Consider the following 26,163-nt stretch of genomic DNA (forward strand, 5'->3'; position numbering starts at 1 on the left):
CAGATGTACAACATAGTGACTCAGTAATTATATACACTATTAGGTGCTTGACACAGTAAGTGTAGTTACCCCCATTACCTTACCAAGATGTTACAATATTATTGGTTATATTCTCTATGTTGTACTTCCATTCCTATGACTAATTTATTTTATAATTTGAGTTTCTTCTTCTTTATCCCCTCCACCTATTTCACTCAGCCTCCCACCCCTCTCCCTATGGAAATCAACAGTCTATTGTCAATATTTATGGGTCTACTTCTTTTTTGTTTGTTTGTTATATATTTTAGATTCTACCTATAAGTGAAATCATATGGTATTTGTCTTTTTCTGCTTGGCTTATTTTACTTAGCATGATACCCTCTATATCTATCCGTGTTGTCACAAATGACAAGATTTCCTTCTTTTTTATGGCTGAGTAATATTCCATTGTATATCTATACCACATCTTTATTCATTCATCTATCAATGGGCATGGGTTGCTTCCATGTCTTTGCTATTGTAAATAATGCTGCAGTGAACATAGGTGTGCATATATCTTTTCAAATTGGTGATTTTGTTTTCTTCAGGTAAATTCCCAGAAGTGGAATTGCTGGGTCATATGGTATTTCTACTTTTAGTTTTTTGATGAACCTGCACACTGTTTTCCATAGAAATTGTCCTTAAGGAGAAAAGTTTCCATCTTGGAAACTCATTTCATTCTCACAACCAGTTTCTTAACTCTACATCAGTAAACTAGTACATGGAATGAGGGAGGGGACAAAGCAGGGGACTGATCTGAGTTCATTCCTCTTTGAGAGGTTCTAGAAATTAGACCATTGGTTACAAGATGCCATTGTACATGGTTACAAGATGATCTATACTGTAGAGTCTCAGAATAACCCTCAAGTGCCTTCTCCATTCTCTGCAGCCATCACCACATCTCCCCAGCATTTCCTATCAGTTAACCTTCCAAGTCCAGGTAACCAGTTGAGTTCATTTTGTTGGGTACTTCTGTACTCTGCCATCATGGGACTCTGTGTTATGCCCTATGCTCAGTTGTCATGGTCTTGGAGAGAAAGGGTATTTGAATGGACAGTTACTTTTCAGTGTAACAAGTGCAAGGCCCTATCTAGTCATCATATTTCTTTGATCCCAGGCCAGTGTCTGGCACGTAACATCAAAACTGTTACAGTGAGCATATACTGAGAGAGAACTATGTGCCACACATTGTACTAAGCACTTGATTCTCAACATAATACAACAATTTTGTGAAGTAATCACTAGTATAAACCCAGTTTTAAAGATGTGGAATTGAGGTACAGCACCATTAAAAGCCCAAAGTTACACAACTAGTAAGGGAAACAAATCCAGGAAGAGTGGCTCCATTACCTTTAAATGTTGAGTGAGTGAATGAGTGAGAGGAAGGAAGGGAAGGAGATGGGTGAGAAAGGGAGTGTGACAGCAAGTGAGCAGCTACAGTCAAAGTCGGCTCTAAGTGCAGTGGGGCCCATAGGCAGAATAGGATGGTTCTGCTGGCAAGGAGGGGAAGCAAATGTGAACAGCTTCATAGAGGAAGTGGTGCTTAAGCTGAATGCAGCTTGATGACCAGATCGTCACTGGCCCGGCAGGGCAGTGCACACACAGCTATAGCAACCCTTCTACTTTTGTATGAGATCCCTTCCCCTGTCACCTACTCAAAGATATTTCTTCTACAACTGTTCCATGAATTTTCCTGTTACTCTAACCAGCTTGTAAACATGCTAAAATATTTCCTAGCCTCAAAAAACATCTTTCCCTGCTTCTTCCTTCAAGCTATTGCCCATTTATCTGTCTCACTTTTTAGTAAAACTCCTAAAAACAGTCTGTATTCCGTAACTCCAGTTCTTCTGTTTTCTCTTAACATCATGAAATCAATATTTCATTCCCAAGTTCCAGTGAAACAGCTCTTGTCTAGGTCAGGAGTAATTTATATTGCCTAATCCAGATGTCAGTCCTACAGCCACACCTTACCAGGCCTACCTCAGTGTTTAACACAGTTCTCACCTCCTTCTTGAGATGCTTCTTTCTCTGGCAACTGAGACATCACCCTCTCTGATTATTTTTCTGTCTCATGGACTGCTCCTTTCAGCCTCTTGGAGTGCTACCCCTCACCTCACAAATGCCAATCCTTAGAACACACACCTTAAAGTGCCGTGATCAGGGCACTCTCCACTGGAAGCCATTCGGTGACTCCCTTGTGGCAGAGTCCAAACTTGAGCCAAGTGTTCAAAGCCTCCACTATCTGGCTGCCTACCTCTGCCATCTCATCTTTTACATTCATGTGGTGCTCGAGAGGACAGCTGGCCCCTCCACATGTGCTTTCTCACCACATCTTCCCAAGATCCCTGGGAATCAAGTGGTTCTCTGTGCAGATGAGGAAGCTGAGAATCAGATTTTCCATCACTTGCCCAAGGTCAAACAGCTTCCTAATGTCCTCTGTGAAAATTTCTGATTACAGATCCTGGGCTCTTCCCATTTACAACCCATTGCTTGGCCTGATTCCTTAAACTAGGTGCTTCTGAGTGAAGGAGTGGGGTGGAAATCTGGTTCCTTCTCTGGGGTCCATTCTGCCATCTAGATTTCCTTGGGGAGTGCAGTGGTTCACACTCTTCACCCCAGGGGCTTGGTGGTCACGTTTGCAGGACAATGGGTGCTCTTACTGGTTGAAATGCTAAATCTCCCAAAATGAAAGGCCAGCTGGAGAGTATGAGAAGAACAAGGGCTGAATGATTTGATCAGACATATGTGGGGGCCTCCTGGCATTTGGAGTTTGAGTGCCTTAGAGAAACTAACCATTCTGGCCTGAGGGAGTTGGCGACTGTTAATCTTGGTGGTTTTGACCGCTAACTGCCCCAGAGGTCCCAGCCTGCTGTATGACTCAGAATCCCCAACACTCTCCCTATTCTTCTCTCACTGGGACAGTCAGGAGGCCATTCCTTAGGCATTTTAATTAGGTAGTAACTTGACATGGCCCACTGTACCCGCCCTGTGTATTTCAGAAGTTACATTGCTTTCTAAATGCAGGGTTGGTTTAGAGCTGCTCATCCTTGGTATCTGACTACCTTGCACCTCCGTGGGAAGGGCCTTCCCTACTGGGTGCTGGCTTCCTTGTGCTCCAGCTTGCCAGTGCTCCCTCTCCTCCACTATAGATTACCTGAGCCCATGGATCCTGGTCTGTCTCATAACCCTTATCCCTGAAGCACCCTGCCAGAGGTTGATGGTGTAAACTAGAGAGGAAAGATGTGGCCACCTGTTGTGCATGTGTCTCTACAGGGCACTGCATTACAGAGGCAATTGCCATCCATCATCCATCTCTTCTCTTTGTGGAACTTTCTAGAACTCAGAAAGACCACAGGAACCCACAATACAAGGCGGCAAGCAGATGGTGATTGGGAGACAAGGATATCATGCACTCAAAATGCCTCACTGCTTGTACACATGCTTTCAAAGGGCCGTGAGAGGCCTTTTTGACCCTCTTCTCTACCACATCTCCTACTGCAGTGACCCCTTGTGTGCTGCTTGGACTCTGTACTTCCCTCTGTGATGTCACTTGCTATGATCCACACTGGTGGTGGTGCCATGGTAAGGGCTTCTGCACAGGTGTTAGAAACATAGGTGTTCTAATCCAGTATTTACCATTTACTAGCCATATGATCTTGAATAAGTCTCTTCATCTTTCTGAGCTCATGTGTGAATTGTAATTAATAGCACCTGTTCAAATCATGGCTATTGAAAGAAGTAATTGAAATAATCTATAATGTTTTAATCTTTGCACCTCATTGAAAAGCTTCTAGTAAGTTCAGTAATTGCACTGAAGTTTATATTTCGTTTTTGAAATACAGTTGTTTACATAAGAAAATATTGTTATGTAAATTCTCTTGTTAAACCTTTGACTTTCTTTTGCCTACCAAATAAAGTCTCCACTACACTTGTCACTCAGCATTTGCATTTGCATTTCCGGTTTTAAATTTCATTGGTAGGAAGACTTAAAAATGTAGATTTCTGGAAGAAATTGCACAAGGATAACAGATGAGTTTGTCTATATTTAATGAGCAGTTACTCTGTGTGGGGCCCTGGGCCAGGCCAGCAGGGGCACATGAATGAATCACATATGACACATGAGAGGCAGGGGCATCATCCTTTCTGGCTATCCAGTGTCAGGCGCCACTGCCCTCCTCCCATACCCACTCCACCCAGTTCCTGCAGAAGGCAGCCCCGAGGGCAGAATTGCCACTGGTCCCCAGCACAGTAGAGCAGCTGGGCATCGGAATGTTGGCAGCAGGCCCAAGGGTGGAGGCGGGGGAGGTTGGGACCAGAGCTGGCAGCCAGCCAGGGCTCCCTCAGGTGCCCCAGCTCTCAGGGCCTCCAGCCCTGGCAGTCACTGATGTGTCCTGTTCTTCCACTGTGGTTTTCTCTAAGTTGCACGGGGCAGAGTTTTTGGTGGCATGGCCACGACTCCAGCCCCTCACTGAACACAGAAGGACCTTGAAGCTCAAAGATGTAAGGTGACTTGGCCACAGCCACAGAGCCACAAAGCCAAGGCTAGAGCACAAGTCTTCTGAAAAATGTTCAGTGGTCTCTGACGTGCAGATTCTTGAGATCTTCATTTCTAGTCTAACTGCACTGAGACTGTGAAGGTCATTTTGTTCCTTCAGAAAATTATAAGGGTCTTCAGTGTGCCCATCCCTATGCAGGGGACTGGGGATGCAGGGTTAAATCCGACCCTGATTTGGGGAATTTACATTATAATGAGGGAGACATAATGTAACAACTGCAGAACCAAATGGCAAGTGCTGATGGAGGTGAGCATAAATGTGGCAAGGGGTCCAACCATGAGGGTACAGAGCCCAATCTGGGGGTCGGTATTACTCCCAGGGAAGTTGACATCTGAGCTTAGTTGCAAAGGATCAGTAGGCACAGCCAGGTGGACAAGGACAAGGAGGAACACTCCAGAGAGAACAGGTGAGCCAGGAGAGCATCATCTTTTAAAGGTCTGGTGGTTACAGAAATAGCCCCACACACACCTGATCTGTATTCGGAGCACTGTGAGTGGCTCCCACTGGCTGGATCATAGTATGTGTGGAGAGAATAGAGAAGATGATGCTGGACATATAAGAACATACAAAAAAGGTTGAAAGGGCAGTGCTTTTGACTTTATCAACGTCTGAGCTGCTGTCTCCTTAAGTCTCTAGGCTCCACTGTCCTGACTGGGAGCCAGGATGGAGTTCCTCATTTCTTTGGTATCAGGCTTACTGCAAAGAATATTTGAAACCTTCTGAGTTCCTTTTACCATATTGCATTGAGGGACCTTGCTTATTTATCTGCCTGTTCTTTTAGGGATTTATGGTTTGGAGATTTTTTCCCCTGAAGCCTTGGTGTGGAAAAGGGGCTGAGGGGCTGATTATAGGGAGTGAAACTTTATTTGAGATTAAAGCACATAGAGCTCTTCATGCACTAATAGTCCACTGACTGTTCAGTGCCTGGCAAGCTGTGACTTTCCTTCTCTTCCCGTAGGCCTGCTGAGTTAGCCACCAAGTACGCCAACTTTTCAGAGGGAACTTGCAAGCCTGGCTATGCTTCAGCTTTGATGACCGCCATCTTTCCCCGGTAAGTGCTCCGGTTTCTTCCCACTGCCTAGACAACCTGGTCCATGGCCCAGGAGTCAGAAATGCTACCCTTGTGGCACACGATGTACTCCTGAGAAAAGGAGATTCTGTCTTAACTTCCTGCACCCTCGAGCTGGGGTGCCTGGGAAGGACTTTGCTTTTAGTTAGCCCCTACCACAACCACACTCTATGCCATGCTTCCCTTTACTCCCTGCTGTCCTCCTGGAGATGGCACCTCTGCCAGCACAACTGGTTTCTGCAGAGCAGAGAGAGGAGGTAGGACCTACACGGCTGCCCCTCAGCAGTCAGACAAGGCCACCCAGTGCAGAAGCTCTCTGTCGCGTACCAGGGGTTAGACTTTGTCAGAAGCTCGGACCAACTACCTGGCTTCAGGGAGACACATCCAAATAAAGCAAGGAACAGAGTGTTTCTGAGGCTGGCTGTTTTGGCACCTTACCTCGCTGTCCATTTTGCATTCTGGAATTCCTGATTTCCTTGATATGAGGCTTGCTGAAAGAAGCTGTGCCAAACCCCAGGGGTTCCTTTTACCAAATGCTACTAAGGAGCCTTGCTTGCTTACCTGCTTTTTCCTTTCAGGTCTCCTGAAACCTTAGGGAAGAGGGGTCTCATGGGCTGAGATTGTCTTGTCTGCAGCGTGGAGTGTAGTGAGGCTGATGTCCAGGTCATTTTATTCCTTCAGAAAGTTATAGGAGCGTCTGACTTGGAGAGGCTGGAGGAAAGACTGCTCAGGACCCTCTGAGAGTCAGGATACAGCAGTTGGACCACCAGAGGAGCCCCATGGGTTGCCTCTTGTGGTGGGCTTTGTTCACTGGGGGAAGGGCTTGCATCCCATCCCTTAGAAGGCTGAGGTTAGGGCACACAGTGTGCTTGCAAAGGAATGCTGGGAAATAGCTTGCCCAAAAGTAAATACAGGATACTCGGCTTTTATGCTCCTTTTCTTTTTCTAATATAAGCAATCCGAGCTTAGCTCCATGGTAAAACAGGAGATCTGCTGGCTGAATATACGGTGTTCAGATAGCCATCTCTTTGTCCAGGGTCTGCCTTCTGAACTGATTCCAAATATTTTGTTCCCCTTATCTGTTTATTGAGTGTCTCTTAAGTATCTGGCACTATGATCCCCATTCTTACATTTGTTTTCTCAGACCTACATAATTCAGTCCCTGGGCCAGACACCTATGAGTTTTCCTTGACCTGCATATAGGTTTCTTCTGAAAGTAATACAAGCATGCAGTTAAAAAGAAATAATAACTCAAACAGCACCAAAGGGTATATATTCCCAATCCAGACCCTTTCCCCAGAAACAGCCAGTGTTACTATAGATGGGAACATACTGTATTTAATGTTCTGTATCTTGCTTTTTACTACTAATAATATATGGTAGACATTTTCTTATTACCAACATATATGGTAATCTTATTCATTGAATGATTGCATAATATACAATTGTATGGATATATTATAATTGTATTACAGGTAAGGTTTATCGAAGTTTAATTTACATACAGCAAAAATTACATTAAGTATAGTTGTATGAGTTTTGATAAATGTATGCCTTTGAGTAACCACCACAACAATCAATAGGCCATTTCCATTATCACCCCCCAAAAGTTCCCTTGTGCTCCTCAGCAGTTAACACCTCTCCTGACCCCAGCCCCTGTCAATCCTTGATCAGTTTTCCATCCCTACAGTATTTCCAGAAGGCCATATAAATGGAATCATACTGTTATATAGCCTTTTGAGTCTGCCTCTTCCATTTAGTGTAATACATTTGCGATTCATACATGTGTTGTGTGTATCAGTTGTTAGTTCCTTTTATTGCTGAATAGTATTCTATTGTACGGATATCACAGTTTACTCAATAGTTGAAAGATGTTTGTGTTAATTACAGTTTTGGGGGATTACAAATAAAGCCACTATAAACATTTATGTGCAGGATTTATATTTAACTTTATAAGAAGTTGCCAGTTTTCCAAATTGTACTGTTTTGCTTTCTTGCCAGCAGTGTATAAGAGTTCCAATTGCTGTACATCCTGCCATCAGTCCTTTTAATATTAGCTATTCCAGTAGATTTACAGTGATAACTCATTGTGGGATTTTTGCATTTTACCAAGGGCTTACGATGTTGAGTATCATTTTCATGTGCTTATTTGGCATTCTTTTATATTTGAGGAACTGTCCAAATCTGTTGCTATTTTAAAATTGATTCTTCTTATTGAATTATAAGATGATTTTACAAATTCTGAATAGAAACCCTTTGTCAGATAGATGATTTGCGATACTTTCTTCCAATTGGTAGTTTGTCTTTTCACTCTTAACAATGCCTTTCACAGAGTAGAAGTTTTTAATCTTGATGAAGTCCAGTTTACCAATTTTTTTCTTTTATGGATTTTGCTCTTTGTGTTTTATCTAAGAAATCTTTCCCTAATCCAAGCTCAAAAGGTTTTTCCTATGTTTTCTTCTAGAATTTTTAATAGGTTTAGCTCTTACACTTAGGTCTATGATCCATTTCAAGTTGATTTTTCTATATAGTGAAAGCTAATGGTTGAGATTCATTTTTTTGTATATGTGTGTTCAGTTATTCCCAGACCACTTGTTGAAGACATTCTTTGTCCATTGAATTACTTTGACACATTTGTTGAAAATCAGTTAAACATATACATGTAGATCTGTTTCCGGGTTCCCTATTCTGTTCTATTGATCTTTATGTCTGTCATCAGAGCAATATCACACATACATGGACAATCATTTCTTCTGTTAATAAAGATAGTTTTATTTCTCTCTTTCCAATTTGGATCCCTTTTATTCCTTTTTCTTCCTCATTGCACTGGCTAGACTCTTTACTACCATGTTGAATAGATGAGGTGAGAGTGAATATACTTGTCTTGTTTCCAATCTTAGGAGGAAAGCATTTAAGGTTCACCATTATGGTGTTAGCTCTAGGTTTTTCATAGATACCCTTTTTCAGAGAGAGGGAGTTCTCTTTGTTTCTAGTTTGTTGAAAAATTTTATAATGAATAATGTTAAATTTTGTCAAATTCTTTTTCTACAGGGCTTTTCTTTTTTAGTCTATTAATATGGTGAGTTACATTATTTTTTTCATTGATTAATTTTTGAATGTTAAACCAACCTTCATTTCTAGGGTAAACTTCATTTGGTTCTAATATATTGTTCTTTTTCTATAAATTGACGGGTTCAGTTTGCAAAGGTTTTGTTAAGAGTTTTTGTTCATGAGAGAGATTGGTTTTCTTCTAATATCTTTAGTTTTGGTATCAGGGTAATGCTGACATCATAGAATTAGTGGGAGACTGTCCTTTCATCTGTAGTTTCCTGAAAGTTTTATGTGCATTTTTCCTTAAATGTTTTTTTTAGAATTTACCAGCAAAGACATCTAAGCCTGTTGTTTTCTTTGTGAGTTTTTTTAAAAATTAAGAATTAAATTTCTTCATGCAACTAACAGGGAGAAAAAAGCAGGAGTTGCAGTACTTGTATCAGATAAAATAGACTTCAAAGCAAAGAAAGTAACAAGAGACAAAGAAGGACATTACATAATGATAAAGGGGTCAGTCCAACAAGAGGATATAACTATTATAAATATCTATGCACCCAACACAGGATCACCTACATATGTGAAACAAATACTAACAGAATTAAAGGGGGAAATAGAATGCAATGCATTCATTTTAGGAGACTTCAACACACCACTCACTCCAAAGGACAAATCAACCAAATAGAAAATAAGTAAAGAGACAGAGGCACTGAACAACTTATTAGAACAGACGGACCTAATGGGCATCTACAGAACACTTCATCCAAAATCAACAGGATACACATTCTTCTCCAGTGCACATGGAACATTTTCAAGAATAGATCATATACTAGGCCACAAAAAGAACCTCAGTAAATTCAAAAAGATTGAAATTGTACCAACCAGCTTCTCAGATCACAAAGGTATGAAACTAAAAATAAATTACACAAAGAAAATGAAAAAGCCCACAAACACATGGAGGCTTAATAACATGCTCCTAAATAATTAATGGATCAATGACCAAATAAAAACACAGATCAAGCAATATATGGAGACAAATGACAACAATAATTCAACAACACAAAATCTATGGGACGCAGCAGAGGCTGTGCTAAGAGGGAAATATATTGCAATACAGGCATACCTCAGGAAAGAAGAACAATCCCATATAAGCAGTCTAAACTCACAATTAATGAAACTAGAAAAGGAAGAACAAATGAGGCCTAAAGTCAGTAGAAGGAGGGACATAATAAAGATTAAAGCAGAAATAAATAAAATTGAGAAGAATAAAACAGTAGAAAGAATCAATGAAAGCAGGAGCTGGTTCTTTGAGAAAATAAACAAAATAGTTAACCCCCTAGCCAGACTTATCAAGAAAAAAGAGAGTGTACACACATAAAAAGAATCAGAAATGAGAATAGAAAAATCACTATGGACACCACAGAAATGCAAAGAATTATGAGAGAGTACTATGAAAAATTATATGGTAACAAACTAGATAACCTAGAAGAAATGGACAACTTTCTAGAAAAATACAACCTTCCAAGGCTGACCCAGGAAGAAACAGAAAATCTGAATAGACCAATTACCAGCAAAGAAATTGAATTGGTAATCAAAAAAGACCTAAGATCAAAACTCCTGGACCAGATTGTTTCACTGCTGAATTTTATCAAACATTTAGTGAAGACCTAATACCCATTCTCCTTAAAGTTTTCCAAAAAGTAGAAGAGGAGGGAATACTCCCAAACTCATTCTACAAGGCCAACATCACTCTAATACCAAAACCAGGCAAAGACACCACAAAAAAAGGAAATTGCAGACCAATATCCCTGATGAACATAGACACAAAAATACTCAACAAAATATTAGCAAACCGAATTCAAAAATACATCAAAAAGATCATCCATCATGATCAAGTGGGATTCATCCCAGGGATGCAAGGATGGTGCAACATTTGAAAATCCATTAACATCATCCACTACGTCAACAAAAAGAAGGACAAAAACCACATGATCATCTCCATAGATGCTGAAAAAGCATTTGACAAAATTCAACATCCATTCATGATAAAAACTCTCAACAAAATGGGTATAGAGGGCAAGTACCTCAACATAATAAAGGCCATATGTGACAAACTCACAGCCAACATTATACTTAACAGCAAGAAGCTGAAAGCTATTCTGTTAAGATTGGGAACAAGACAAGGATGTCCATTCTCCCCACTTTTATTCAACATAGTTCTGGAGGTCTTAACCATGGAATCAGACAACACAAAGAAATAAAAGGCATCCAGATTGGCAAGGAAGAAGTCAAACTGTCCCTGTTTGCAGATGACATGATAGTGTACACAAAATAACCCCGAAGAATCCACTCCAAAACTACTAGATCTAATATCTGAACTCAGCAAAGTTGCAGGATACAAAATTAATACACAGAAATCTGTTGCATCCCTATACACTAATGATGAACTAGCTGAAAGAGAAATCAGGAAAACAATTCCTTTCACAATTGCATGAAAAAGAATAAAATACCTAGGAATAAACTTAACCAAGGAAGTGAGAGACCTATGCACTGGAAACTATGGTACACTCTTAATAGAAATTAAAGAGGACACTAATAAATGGAAATTCATCTCATTCTCTTGGCTAGGAAGAATCAATATTGTCAAAATGGCCATCCTGCCTAAAGCAATCTACAGATTCAATGCAATCCCTATGAAACTACAAACAGCATTCTTCAATGAACTAGAGCAAATAGTTCTAAAATTCATATGGAACCACAGAAGACCCCAAATAGCCAAAGCAATCCTGAGAAGGAAGAATAAAGCAGGTGGAATTATGTTCCCTGACTTCAAGCTCTACTACAAAGCCACAGTAATCAAGGCAATTTGGTACTAGCACAAGAACGGACCCACAGACCAGTGGTACAGAATAGAGAGTCCAGGTATAAACCCAAGCATATATGGTCAATTAATATACGATAAAGGAGCCATGGATATACAATGGGGAAATGACAGCCTCTTCAACAGCTGGTATTGGTAAAACTGGACAGCTACATGTAAGAGAATGAAACTGGATTATTGTCTAACCCCAACACAAAAGTAAACTCAAATGGATCAAAGACCTGAATGTAAATCATGAAACCATAAAACTCTTAGAAAAAAATATAGGCAAAAATCTCCTGGACATAAACATGAGCATCTTCTTCATGAACATATCTCCCCAGGCAAGGGAAACAAAAGCAAAAATGAACAAGTGGAACTATATCAAACTAAAAAGCTTCTGTACAGCAAAAGACACCATCAGTAGGAAAAAAAGACATCCTACAGTATGGGAGAATATATTCATAAATGACATATATGATAAGGGCTTGACATCCTAACTATATAAAGAGCTCGTGCACTTCAACAAACAAAAAGCTAATAAGCCAATTAGAAGATGGGCAGAGGTGCTGAACAGACACTTCTCCAAAGGAGAAATTCAGATGGCCAACAGGCACATGAAAAGATGCTCCACATCGCTAATCATCAGAGAAATGCAAATTAAAACCACAATGAGATATCACCTCACACCAGTTAGGATGGCCAACATCCAAAAGACAAACAACAACAAACGCTGGCGAGGTTGTGGAGAAAGGGGAACCCTCCTACACTGCTTGTGGGAATGTAAGCTAGTTCAACCATTGTGGAAAGCAGTATGGAGGTTCCTCAAAAAACTAAAAGTAGAAATGCCATTTGACCCAGGAATTCCACTTCTAGGAATTTACCCTAAGAATGCAGCAGCCCAGTTTGATCAAGACAGATGCACCCCTATGTTTATCGCAGCACTATTTACAATAGTCAAGAAATGAAAGCACCTACGTGTCCATTGGTAGATGAATGGATAAAGAAGATGTGGTACATATACACAACGCAATATTATTCAGCCATAAGAAGGAAACAAATCCACCCATTTGCAACAACATGGATGGAGCTAGAGGGTATTATGCTCAGTGAAATAAGCCAGGCAGAGAAAGACAAGTACCAAATGGTTTCACTCATCTGTGGAGTATAAGAACAAAGAAAAAACTGAAGGAACAAAACAGCAGCAGACTCATAGAACCCAAGAATGGACTAACAGTTACCAAAGAGAAAGGGACTGGGGAAGGTGGGTGGGAAAGGAGGGATAAGGGGGAAAATGGGGCATTATGATTAGCACACATAATGTAGTGGAGGTGGGCGGGGGGGACACAGGAAAGGCAGAATACACAGAGAAGACAATAATGATTCTATAGCATCTTACTATGCTGATGGACAGTGACTGTAATGGGGTATGTGGTGGGGACTTGATAAAGGGGGAGTCTAGTAACCATAATGTTGTTCAAGTTATTGTACATTAATGATATCAAAATAAAATATAAAAAATAAATAATTAAATTTCTTTAATAGATCTAGGGTTTTCCAATTTCCATTCAGGTTTTCTTGTTCCTTCTTTGGTCTTTCAAGGAATTTGTGCATTTCATCTAAGTTATTAAAGTTGTTGGCATAAAATTATGTATAGTACTCTCTTTTTGTTCTTTTAATGTCGAGGATCTCTAGAGAGGTGCTTTATATCATGCCTGACATTAGTAATTTGTATTTTTCTCTTTTTTTTTCTAATCTCTCTGGTTAGATGTTTATCATTTTTCTGATTTTCTCAGAGAACTAGCTTTGTGGTTCAGTGATTTTTGTCTCTTGGTATTTTTTTCACTCTATCATTGTTTTCTGCTCATTATCATTTCCTACCTTCCACTTATTTGGGGTTTAATTCATTCTTTTTTGTTTATTTGTTTCTTGAGATAGAAAATTAGACCATTGATTCGATTCCTTTCTAATATAAACATTTAATGCTATAAATTCCCCTCTATAAACTTTATCATCTACATCCCACAGATTTTGATGTTGTATTTTTGTTTTCATAGAGTTAAAAGTATTTTCTAACTTCACTTGTGATTTCTGCTTTGACCCATGGGTTCTTTTGTAGTGTTTGCTTAATTTCCAAATATTTGAGGATGTTCTAGCTATTTTTGCATTATATATATCTGGCTTGTTTTTGTTGTAACTAGAGAATATACTTTGTATGATTTTAATACTTTTAAGATGATTGAGACCCAAGTTATGAGATAAAATATTGTCTATCTTGGTGAATATTCTGTGTGCACTTGAAAAGAAAATATTTCTGCTGTTATTGGGCATTCTGTAAATGGCAATTAGATTAAGTTGGTTCATAGTGTTCGACAAGTCTTCTTTGTCCTCACTGATACTCTGTCATTACTGACAGAGGGTTGTTGAAGTCTCCATTTAATAGTTTTTGCTTCATGTATTTTAAAGCCATTTAGTGCATATGCATTTAGGATTATCTCTTCCTAAATAGATTTTACTAAATAGGTTTATTAAACCCTCCTATGAAATAGATTTCTTCATTATTTAAAAATATCCCCTTTTCCCTGGTAATAAACCTTGTTCTGAAATCTTCCTTGTTTGATATTAATGTAACCTCTCCAGCCTTTTTAAAATTAGCTCCATCATGGTTTACGTTTTTCCATCCTCTTACATTTTTTGATGTTGTTGGGAAGAGTATATTTGTGTTTACCCTTGAGCCTCAGAGAAGTTGGATATCAGAGCTGGTAAGCAGCACTCTATCTTTTTTATATGTAACCTATCTGTGTCTTTATAATTAATGTGGGTTTCTTGTAGATAGCACATAGTTGAATCTTGGTTTTTTTTTTCTCAATTTTATTCATTTCTGCTCTGCTCTTTAGTATGTCCCTCCTTCTGTTAACTTTGGGCTTCACTTGTTCTTTTTTAGTTTCTTTAATTGTGAGTTTATACCATTTGGGATTGTTCTTGTTTTTTGAGGTAAGCAATACACTGTTTACTTTTCTCTTAGAACTGCCTTCACTGCATCCCACCGGTTTTGGGCTGTTGTGTTATTGTTTTCATTTGTGTCCATGTATTGCTTTAATTCTGTTTTAATTTGATCCTTGATTCACTGATTATTTAGCGTGTTGTTTAGCCTCCATGTATTTGTAGGCTTTTTTGCTTTCTTCGTGTGATTTATTTCTAGTTTCATACTATTGTGTGAGAAGCTGCTTGATATGATTTCAATGTTTTTGAATTTATTGAAGCTCTCTTTGTGGCCTAGTAAGTGATCTATTCTGGAAAATATTCCATGTACACTTGAGAAGAATGTGTATCCTGCTGTTTTTGGGTGGAATGTTCTGTAGATATCTGGTAAGTTCATCTGATCTCATGTATTGTTCAGTGCCTCTGTTTCCTTACTTATTTTCTGCCTTGTTGATCTGTCTACTGATGTGAGTGGTGTGATAAAATCTAAAATGAATATGTTGTAGTCTATTTCTCCCTTTAATTCTGTTAGTATTTGTTTTACATATTTAGGTGCTCCTATGTTGGGTGCATAGATATTTATAATGGTTATATCTTCTTGTTTGACTGACCCCTTTATCATTATGTAATGTCCTTCTTTGTCTCTTTTTTTTTTTATTGAAGGGTAGTTGACACACAGTATTACATTAGTTTCAGGTGTACAACACAGTGATTCAACATTTATATACATGATAATTCTAGGTACCAGCTATCACCATACCAAGTTGTTACAATATTTTAACTATATTCCTTATGCTATACATTACATCCCGGTTACTTATTTATTTTGCAATTGGAAGTACATGTATATAAATATATATATATATATATATATTTTTTTTTTGTGTGTGAGGGCATCTCTCATATTTATTGATCAAATTGTTGTTGACAACAATAAAATTCTCTATAGGGGGGGTCAATGCTCAATACACAATCATTAATCCACCCCAAGCCTAATTTTCGTCAGTCTCCAATCTTTTGAAGCTTAATGAACAAGTTCTTACATAGAGTACAAATTCTTACATAGTGAATAAGTTACATGGCGAACATTACAGGGGCAGTCATCACAGAAGCTTTTGGTTTTGCTCATGCATTATGAACTATAAACAGTCAGTTCAAATATGAATACTCATTTGGTTTTTATACTTGATTCATATGTGGATACCACATTTCTCTCTTATTATTATTATTTTTAATAAAATGCTGAAGTGGTAGGTAGATACAAGATAAAGGTAGAAAACATAGTTTAGTGTTGTAAGAGAGCAAATGTAGATGATCAGGTGTGTGCCTGTAGACTATGTGTTAATCCAAGCTAGACAAGGGCAATAAAACATCCACGTATGCAGAAGATTTCTCTCAGAACGGTGGGGGAGGTTCTAAGCCTCACCTCTGTTGATCCCCATTTTCTCACCTGATGGCCCCCCTGCGACTGTGCCTGTCTTAGGTTGTTCCTCCCTTGAGGAATCTTACCCGTCTTTGGCTAACCAGTCATCTTCCAGGGCCATACAGGGAAATGTAAAGTTGATCAGTGAGAGAGAAGCCTTATTGTTTGAAAAGGTTAGCTTTTTACTTCTTTGCATATTTATGCCCTGTGGATTCTATGCCCAGTATTTGTCTTGAGGTGTCTTTACCCCTTGGAAGAATTATGATACTCGGTAAATTCGATATATGGCACGAATTCTATTTAAGGGTTGTAATTAGGAAGGAAGAAGAAAAGCTATAGAAGTAGCAGGCAGAAGAAAACCTGGGGAGATTGATTATTTCTTTGACATATCTTCTTGTAGAGTAACTTCAGCATGTATAGGTTTTAAACTACTAAGTAAATTGTGCACACACATTAACATAATAGGAGTACAGTTACATAACCAAAGCATACCTGTAATTACCAGCCATCTCCAGTGAAACCAAGAAAACCAGTTAGGCACCTTAGGCATTTGTGAAAACATCTATGATATGGTGGATAATGTCCAACTGAACTTGAACAGTCTGAGAGAATTCAGATAAATTAAAACAACCCATTCCTGGGGACTGTTCACATCCCATATGTTCTTTTAACAGTAAATAGTCTGTAGTTGTAAGATTTTGGAGTGCTACAATTTGCACTTCTCCTAATTCTTGGTTGAGTTCTTCTTTGTCTCTTGTTGTTCTTTGTTTTGAAATCTATTTTGTCTGATAAATGTACTTTATTCCTGCTTTTTTCTCCCTATTATTTGCATGAAATGTCTTTTTCCATACCTTCACTTTTAGTCTGTATGTCTTTGGGTCTGAAATGTCTCCTGTAGGCAGCATATATATGGGTCTTGTTTTTTTATCCATTCTGCCATTCTGTGTCTTTCGATTGTTGCATTCAGTCCATTTACACTTAAGGTGATTATTCATAGATATGTACTTATTCTCATTTTATTAATTGTTTTCTGGTTGTTTTTATAGCTCCTCTGTGTTCCTTTTTTCTTCTCTTATATTCTTGTTATTTAATGAATTTCTTCAGTGTTGTGATTGAATTTTTCTTTCTTTCTTTTTTTAGATCTTTTGTTAACTTTAATTTTGTGGTTACCAAAGGTTGAAGGATAGCTTCCTTACTATATAACAGTATTTTAAATTGCTGATTACTCTACTTCGAACACAATCTAAAGGTACTTTTTCTTTCTTATTCTTCTTCCTCCTCCAAACTTTATGGATTAGATGTCATAATCTTCACTTTTTGTGTATCCTTTTTCTAATTTTGTGAGTAGTTGATTTTGCTTCTTTTGTTTTAATTTCATACTTGCTTGGTAATTAATTGGTCTACTACCTTTACTGTGGATTTATTTTCATTGGTGAGAGCTATTTAGCTTTTGGAACCTTTACATCTATAGCAGTCCAGTCCCTTTAACATAACCCGTAGGGCTGGATTAGTGCTAGTGAATTCCTTCAACTTTTGCTTATCTGAAAATTGTTTAATCCCTGCTTCAAATTTCAATGATAATCTTGCTGGGTAGAGGATTCTTGGTTGGACGTCCTTTTTTATTACATTAGATATATCATGCCACTCTCTTCTGGCCTGTAAATTTTCTACTGAGAAGTCTGCTAATAGCCTGATGGGATTTCCTTTATAAGCAGTCTTTTTCTCTCTCTGGCTGCTTTCAACACTCTCTCCTTTTCCTTGATCTTTGACATTTTAATTATTATATGTCTTGGAGTTGTCTTCATGGGATTCCTTTTGTTAGGGGCTTTCTGTGCTTCCATGACCTGAGTGTCTGTTTCCTTCTCCAGATTGGGTAAGTTTAAAACAATTATTTCCTCAAAGAGACTTTCTATCCCTTTGTCTCTCTCTTCTCCTTCTGGTACCCCCATTATACAAATATTGTTCTGTTTCTATAATAGGGCAGGCTGGGTAGGTATTGTCCATCTGCCCTTTCTCCTGAGAAGAGAGCTCCCTCCAACACTCACCCCTCTGGCACCCCTCCCACTGCTGGGAAGTTTTTCAAACTGCCCACTTTGCTTTTGTCTCAGGGGGACCAGTGGAGCATGCCTGTTCTCCACAAGTGGCTGGGATCTCAGGCTCCCTGAGTGTTCCACCTGTCCTTGGTGTCCAGCCTCGCTGATCACCAGAACACCATGTAATGTGGGCTCGTGCTCCCAGAGCAGATCTCCAGGGCTAGGTACTCAGCAATCGTGGGCTCCTACCCCCTCCCCGCTCCATTCCTCCCTCTCCTGCCTGAGGGCTTGGGTCCTGCTAGATCTGGCTTTGCCACTTTACCCTTTTTTGTGAGGGATTTTCTTCTTCCCCAGGTGTAGGTAGTCTGTTCTTCAGTCTCCAGGTTGTTTTCAGGTTTTCAGGTCTTGCTTTTTTAAATCAAATCTGACAGTGTCTTCTTCTTATTGAGTGCTTATACCATTTACATTTAATGTAGTCATTTGGCTTGGTTTAAATCTAACATCTTTTTTTTCCTTTCTTCTCCTGCCTCCTTTTGGAGTTTGAGTATTTTTCATGGCTTCATTTTACTTCCATTATTGGCTTAATAGCTGTACTGCTTTGTTTTTCCAAATTTTATAATATATATCTTTAATTTGTAATCTATTTTCAAGTCATATTATATCTTCCCTTAGAGTTAAAAAACTTTGCAAGAGTGTACTTCCATTCCCCCTCCTGTCCTTTGTGCTGTTCTTGTCATACATTTTATATCTCTATATATTATAAATGTACACAGCATTGCTCTTATTTTTAGTATTAAACACTCATTTGAAGCAGTTTCAAAGTGAGCAGGAAAAGGCAACTTGTGGAGTGGGAGAAGATACTTGAAAATCATGTATCTGATGTGGGGTTAATATTCAGAATATATAAAGAACTCCTACAGTAAGCAACTGATTTAAAACAACTGATTTAAAAACAGGCAAAGGACTTGAATAGACATTTCTCCAAAGAAAATATACAAATTCCAAGAAACCCATGAAAAACTGCTCAACATCACTAGTCATTAAGGAAATACAAATCAAAGCCTCAATGAGATGTCACCTCACACCCATTAGGATGGCTGCTATCAAAAAAAGAAAAGAAAATGTGTTGCTGAAGATGTGGAGAAATTGGAACCCTTGTGTACTGTTGGTGGGAATGTAAAATGGTATAGCCACTATGGGAACAATATGGCAATTCCTCAAAAAATTGAAAATAAAATTACCATATAATCCACAGTTCCATTTATGAGTATATACCCCCAGAAAATGAAAGCAGGATCTCAAACTGATATTGATACACCTGTGTTCTCATAGCAGCATTATTCACAATAGACAAAGCAACCCAAGTGTCCATCAATGGAAGAGAGGATAAATAAAAATGGTATATCCGTATAATGGTATATTATTCAGCCTTAAAAAGGAAGGAATTCTGACATGCTACAACAGATAAATCTTGAGGACATTATGCTAAGTGACATAAGCCAGTCATAGAAAGACAAATACTGATTCCACCTATCTGAAGTACCTAGAGTAGTCAAATTCATAGAAAAAAGAAAGGGAGTTTCCAGGGATAGGGGGAAGGGGAAATGGAAATTGCTATTTAATGGATATAGAGTTTATTTTTGCAAGATGAAAAGAGTTCTGGAGACTGGTTGCAATATATGCAAAATAATGTGAATGTACTTAACACTATTGAATTGTACACTTTAAAATGTTTAAGATAGTTAATTTTATGTTATATGTATCTTACCACAATTTAAATTAAAAATATTTTTAATGAGGGGAAAGCCTTTTATTGTTACCCACAAACTTATTTTTACTGTTGGTCTTTCTTCCTTTGCATAGGTACATATTTCTTTATAATATCTTTTTCCTTCTGCCTGAAGTTTTTTTTTTTATGAGGCAGGTCTGATGGCAGTGAATCTTTCAGCTTTGGTTCGTCTGATAAAGTATTTTATCTTAAGTCTTAAAAAAATTTTTTTTAAACTGAATATACAATTCTAGGTTGACAGTTTTATCTACATACACACAGAATACTTTAAAGAGATAACTTAATTTTCTTTCAGTTTACATAGTTTCTAATGAAAGTCTCTGTCATTCTTCTCTTTTTTACCTTGGATGTAATCTTCCTATTTTCCTCTTACTGCTTTTTGAGATTTTCTTTTTATCACTGGTTTTCAGCAATTTGATTATGATATGCCTTGTTGTGGTTTTTCTTTTTATCTGCTTATATCGACGGGGGCAGAGTTTTGTTTCTTAAATCAAGTTTGGAATTCTTTTGTACTTATTTTTTCAAATAATTTTTCTGTCCCACCTCCCTTTCCAGGATTCCAATTACATATGTATTATACCATTTGTCCCACAAGTTACTGAAGCTTTTGTTTTGTTTTGTTTTTTGATCTTATTTCTCTGTGCTTCTTTTATGATAGTTGATATTCCTATGTTTTTCACAGCCACTGATTTGTGTAGTATCTAATCAGTTGTTTATCCCATTTGGTATATTTTCATTTCAGATATATTGTGTTTTTAATCTCTAGTTCCATTAAGTCTTTTTATATCTTCTAATTCATTCCTTATTATGCTCATATATTCTACCTCCTTAAATATATGGAATTATAGCTGTTTTAACATCCTGTCTGCTAATTCCATCATCTCTGTCATTTCTGAGATGGCTTCTATTGAATGATTTTCTCCTGGCTATGGCCTATATTTTTGACTCTTTGTATCCCTGCCCAGTAATTTTTTATTAAATTCCAGACAGTTGCCTGGAATTTTCATATTAGATTCCAGAAAATAAAATTTTACAGTTTTCTCTGCTAGATTTTGTTGTATTCCTTTAAATAGTGTTGGATTTTGCTTGGGCATGATGTTAAATTATTGAGAATCAGCTATATCCCTTTGAGGCTTGCTTTTAACATTGTTATTGCAAGTCTTGGGCAGCCTTTTGTCTAGGGCTAATTTACCCCCATTAGTAATGCAGTACCCTTATGAGAACTTGAACCAATACCTGAGGTATTTCCACTCTGGCTGATTTATTTCCACTCTGGTTTGTGTAACTACAAAGAATCCCCAGCCCTGTTTAGACACAGAGTTATTTGGTCTACTGCTTCCTGGTGGTCTTTCCTTTGCCTCAGAGTTTCCTCTCAGGTATACGCAGATCAGTACTTAGCCAGAGGTCTGAGGGGCCCATTTGCAGGTCTCTGGAGCTTTGTGCATAGTAGTCTCTCCACAAATTCTAGCTTCCTTGGCCTCCCTGAAGTATCTCTTTTCTCAACTCAGAAAGACCAGTGGGCTCTATTTGGGTTCCCCATCCTGAACTGGTGTGAAAACTGTTGCTTTATGTATTTTGACTAGTTTTCTTGTCATTTACAGGAGGAGAGTAAACCCTATCTCTGTTACTCCATCATGACTGGAAGCAGAAGTCCCATATTCTTCTTTACATAGCATTCCATTATAAAGATGTACTATAGTTAATCAATTTCCTATTGATGGACATTTAGGCAATTTCCAATCTTTAGTATTACAGATATCACATCAGTGAATAATCTTTTCTGTACATCATTTCCTACACATGTGAAATTATCTAGAATAAAGTGATATTTATGGATCATAAGTTATAGGCATTTGTAATTTTAAGTTATTGACAAATTCCCTCTGTAGCAGTTTTTTAATTTATATACACACAGTAGTTTATGAAGGTGTCTTCCTCTGTTTTCTTCTACTGCTTTTATAGCTTTATTTGTATTTGAATTAGTAATCTATTTCAGGTTTTATTGTTTGTTTTTTTGTTTTGTTTTTGGTGTTAGGAGTGATTCCTGGTGCTGGTTTTGTTTACTTTTTTCCTTGTAGGTAGATAGTGTTTCTTGATATTTTGCCTACATCTACTATGTAAATTCAGGATTTTTATTTTTATAGCATCAATATTTTGACACAAAAGTTCTTCATGCAGTTCTTTTGATGTGTTAGTTTTGAGACAGTTTAATGAGCATAAAACCTTACATCTTTATCTTTTTTTCTATTACCAAGTGCTTTGTAAAGCATACTTTCTCACTCTGTTGCTAAGCCTCATTCCTTGAACCTGCCAGTCACTGGGTCCCACACCTGGGCACAGAGAGGGTTGCACGCAGTGGCAATGGAAGGGATGCTGATATGTCAGCCTGCTGGCAGAGCCCTGCTTCTCTGAGAAGCCAGCCTGTTCCCTCTTACACCTTTGTGCTGTTTGCTGGGAAGTCCTCCTTTTCTTCCTCGAGACTTGCCACCTGCCTGGACACATCTTCCTCTAATGAAAGAGATGGAAACAGGGGGCATAAGGCCCAAAGGAACTCAAATTTATTGAGCACCTGCTCTGCTCTAAACATTGATTAGGGCCTTTTATCTGTTAGTCTCATGGAACAGAAAGCTATCCCTGACTTCCACCCCTTTGCGCAGACCCAGTTACTCTTTCCCCACCCTGGACCACCACAGTGCCACACATGTAACTCTGTTATTATATTTAAAATTTGTATTGATATTTCTTCTACCGTAGCAGGCTCCGAGCTTCTTAGCTGTCTTGCTCATGACTGCCACGTGTAGAAGAGACTTTAGCAGTTAGTAGATGCTTAATATTTGTTTTATAAGTGAATATTAATTTCTTCCCTCAGGAGATTAGGAATCTGACAGTGTAAGGAATGTTGATAACTCTTTCATTGGAGAGAGTGAAGAAAAACAATTACTTTGCTGAAGAAAAATAATAATCTTGACATACACTAATACATGATAGATTGGAAAGAGATGAGAAGACATCTCTCTTGGAGACAGGAAGTTCTCACAGCTTTCTCGCTTAACAGATTGTATCATCTTAGAAAAGTCTGAGCATTACCTAACTCATTAGTCAAGAGAATGAAACAAGATGATGTATTTTGGGGCTATAAATGTTAGATCATTCCAGAAAACTTTAATGTTAGACACTTAGTAAGTAAATATTGTTTTCTCAATGACTTTCATTATGATCAGATTAAGTTTTTTCAGGAAGAAATAAAGATTCCAGAATAGGTCATGGTAAACATTTAAAATGCAGGATTAAAGAAAAATGTAACTCATTTGTGAAACCTTGATTGACCTATCTCATTTTCTGGAAATTCTTTGCTACATGCATTTGAGTGTTTTTTTGTGCTACAATGAAGGATTAAGTATCATGTCCTTTAGATGGTGGCCAGTGGAGCCACTCAGCTTTGGGAGCAAGCATGGCACCCACAGGTTAAGCCTATGGTAAACAGTTTCAGCTGTATGCTGAATCCAAATCCAGGCCATGGCCGTGCTGCTGAGCAATAATAATAGCACAACAATGATAGCCAATACCTACTGATGTATCAGTATCAATGTATCAATCAGGTCCTGTGCTAAGACCTTTCCTGTTTGTTCTGTTTTAATCCTTCCAACAATCTTATGAGATAGGTATTGTTGTTAATCCAATTTTAAATATGAAGAGATGGAGGCATAACGAAGTCAATCAATTTGCCTGAGGTCACACAGATAGGATGTCATTAAACCTAAGTCCTTGGAACACACGGCCCACTTGCTAACTACTGCATTCTACCTCCTCTCACAGCTGCTATCTGGACAGGCTGGCTAGTGGCTGTCATACAAGGTCTACCATATATCTGGTGGTGGCTAATGAAGCAGTGGTATAGAAATTGTCCTTTTGCCCAGCTCTGCAGAGGAAAACCTCACTGCTCTTAGTACTTTGCTTCAGAAGGCTAGGGTGCATGGTGCAATAACTGTGACCGTGTGTGTCTGTGATTCTCATACCATTAAGGAATCATTGCCATGGTCGAAGCTGGCTGAGTTCCTGAGAGGGCAAGGATGGCCTTTGAAACCTTGCTGAGCTCTCTGAGGCAGGACATCTGGAGTATTGACAGAGTCCCAGCTGTCTATTTTGGGACCCTTGCATGAGAAGGTGCAAGAGGCCTATTGCACTACCCTGGGGATTTTGAAAGCTTGTGGGCTCCTGGCCAGAATAGTTGGGTATTTGGTATCCCCACATTCCAAAGCCCCTCCCACTCTGCTCTTCCAGATAAAGATCCTGGGACTTTTATTACCTACACCAGGGAAGGGTGATAAGATTGAGAGGCATCCTTGTTATGCTTTGTCCCATAACATAAATTACAGAGACTAGAGCACCATTCACCTCTACAGAATGGGAGCAAGTTGAGTGCCCCCACCCCAGTCAGGAATGCGCAGGAGACTGGTTCCAATTGTGTTCTTCACGTCCTCACGTCCCTATAGCTCTCTTCATCTCTGTAGTCTAGCTTCTGCTCCCACTGCTTCCCTCCCTGAAGTGCTCTTGTCCAGACCACTCAAAAGAGTAACTAACAAATCTAGTGGGTAGACCTCTTTTTTTGACCTCTCTGAAACATTTGGTAGTATTGATATCTCATGTTGAAACTCTCTCTTCTCATTAATTCTTTGTTCAAACTCCCTTCCAGTTCTCCTGCTTCTCTGATTGTCCCTTCTCAGTCTCTTCTGCAAGCAATCTACTTTTCCTGTGCCCACCCTTAAATATTGATGTTTGTCAGGGTTCAATTACGGCCCTCTCTCTTCTTACTCCACTGCTTCAGCTAACACATATGTGCTGATGACTCTCAAATCTGATGTAGCTCAAATCTCTCCTGATCTCTAGACCGAAATACTCAGCTTCCTGCTGGACAGCTCCACTTGGATGACTCCAGAGCATCTCAAACTCGATGTGTCCAACTCGCTGAGTTTATAATAAACCTAATCAGTCTACAGTGCTTATTTCAGTGAATGACACCACTATCTACTCGGCCACCTGAGCCAGCAATCTGAAAGTTACTTTCTCCTTCCTCTTGCAATCAGTTAGTCACTGAATCTTGACACTTCTGCCATTTTTATCTCTTCTCTGGGGCCAGTCTCTTCCCCTGTGCTCTGATTCCCCAGCCTCTCCCGATATTGGACCTGAAGATCCAGATTCCTTTACTGACTCCTTCATATCACTAATCATACTCAGGTCTCTGCCATCCCATAAAAAGTTGTCACATTGACTGCACTATCCTGTAAACCTAATGAAAATAGCTACCATTTCATTCATTTTACAAATCTTTATTGAGCAACTACTATGTGCCAGACACTTTTCTAGGAGCTAGAATTTCATTATATAAGATACATAAAATCTCTTCCCTCAAAGAATTTGTCCTCCATTGGCAGACATAGACAGCCTGTGTGTATAAAATGTCACAGTTTTATAGAGCACTTTCTGTGTGCCAGCCACAGTGCTGAACACTGTATATTCATTACTTCATTTGGTCTTTACAATGACTCTGTGCTATAAGTGGTGTTATACCCACTTTGTAGATGAAAAACTATAACTTGCCCCAGGTCACAGAAGCAGAGAACCAGGATTTAAACCCACCAACCCCACCTTACATTCTGAGTCTTGGCTCCAAGCCATGAGCCTGCAGGGGAATGCAAATACCTTTGGTTGAGAATGTTTTAAATATTCTAAGTAGGTACCCTGGCCATGAAATCCTTGGGTGCTGGGCCTTTCCAGGAAGAACAGAATGCTCAATAATTAAAGCCTCTCTGCAGAGTACCCAAGGGTAGACAGCACTGCATGGGCTGGGCAGATTAAATGCCTGTCCTCGACCTGGAGTCCGGCCTGAAACTGGGGGAACTGCCATCTGTGTACTCTTGGTTTCTTTTTTTTTCTTTTTTCATGTTTTCCTCCCAGTTGTTCTGACCTCCTCTGGATACCTATCCGTGATCTGCTTTTAAATTAACTTCACTTCTTGTCTCAGCCTACCCCTTCTACCTATCCCATCCTTCAGGAAGTCAGCCCTCCAGTACCCTATAGCTTATACCCCATCTCCCACCTCTGTGCTCTGTGTTCCAGCCCTCATAGGTGAGTCTGCAGTAGATGGCCAGAAGTGGTGTTTTCTTTGGAAAAGTCTCCTTCCCTAGATGACTAAGGATCCACCCTTCTTTGTGTAGGTGAGTTGCAGAAACACCTGTAGAGTTTGCTCTGGTTATGAATTCATCTGCTGCAGGTAAAGTGCGAGGCCTTAGTCTTCTAACTGCCCCAGATGATATCAGAGTGTGTCTTTTCTCTGCCCCAGTTCAGGACCTGAGGAGTTATATCTTATTCTCTCTCCAACTTCTCC

At 38.9% G+C, this 26,163-nt stretch overlaps 1 protein-coding gene across 5 annotated transcripts in view; it reads left to right on the top strand.

Moving 5' to 3' along the window:
- Positions 1–26,163, top strand: part of ST3GAL3 (ST3 beta-galactoside alpha-2,3-sialyltransferase 3) — a 201,144-nt gene that overhangs the window by 114,402 nt on the left and 60,579 nt on the right. For all 5 annotated transcript variants that reach the window (XM_036892928.2, XM_036892932.2, XM_036892930.2 and 2 more), the window contains one exon: positions 5,533–5,625. In XM_036892928.2, the coding sequence (XP_036748823.1) occupies positions 5,533–5,625 (93 nt within the window). The remainder of the gene's footprint in view (positions 1–5,532; positions 5,626–26,163) is intronic.

Source organism: Manis pentadactyla, chromosome 4 (assembly GCF_030020395.1).
Source record: "Manis pentadactyla isolate mManPen7 chromosome 4, mManPen7.hap1, whole genome shotgun sequence".
NCBI lineage: Eukaryota > Metazoa > Chordata > Mammalia > Pholidota > Manidae > Manis > Manis pentadactyla.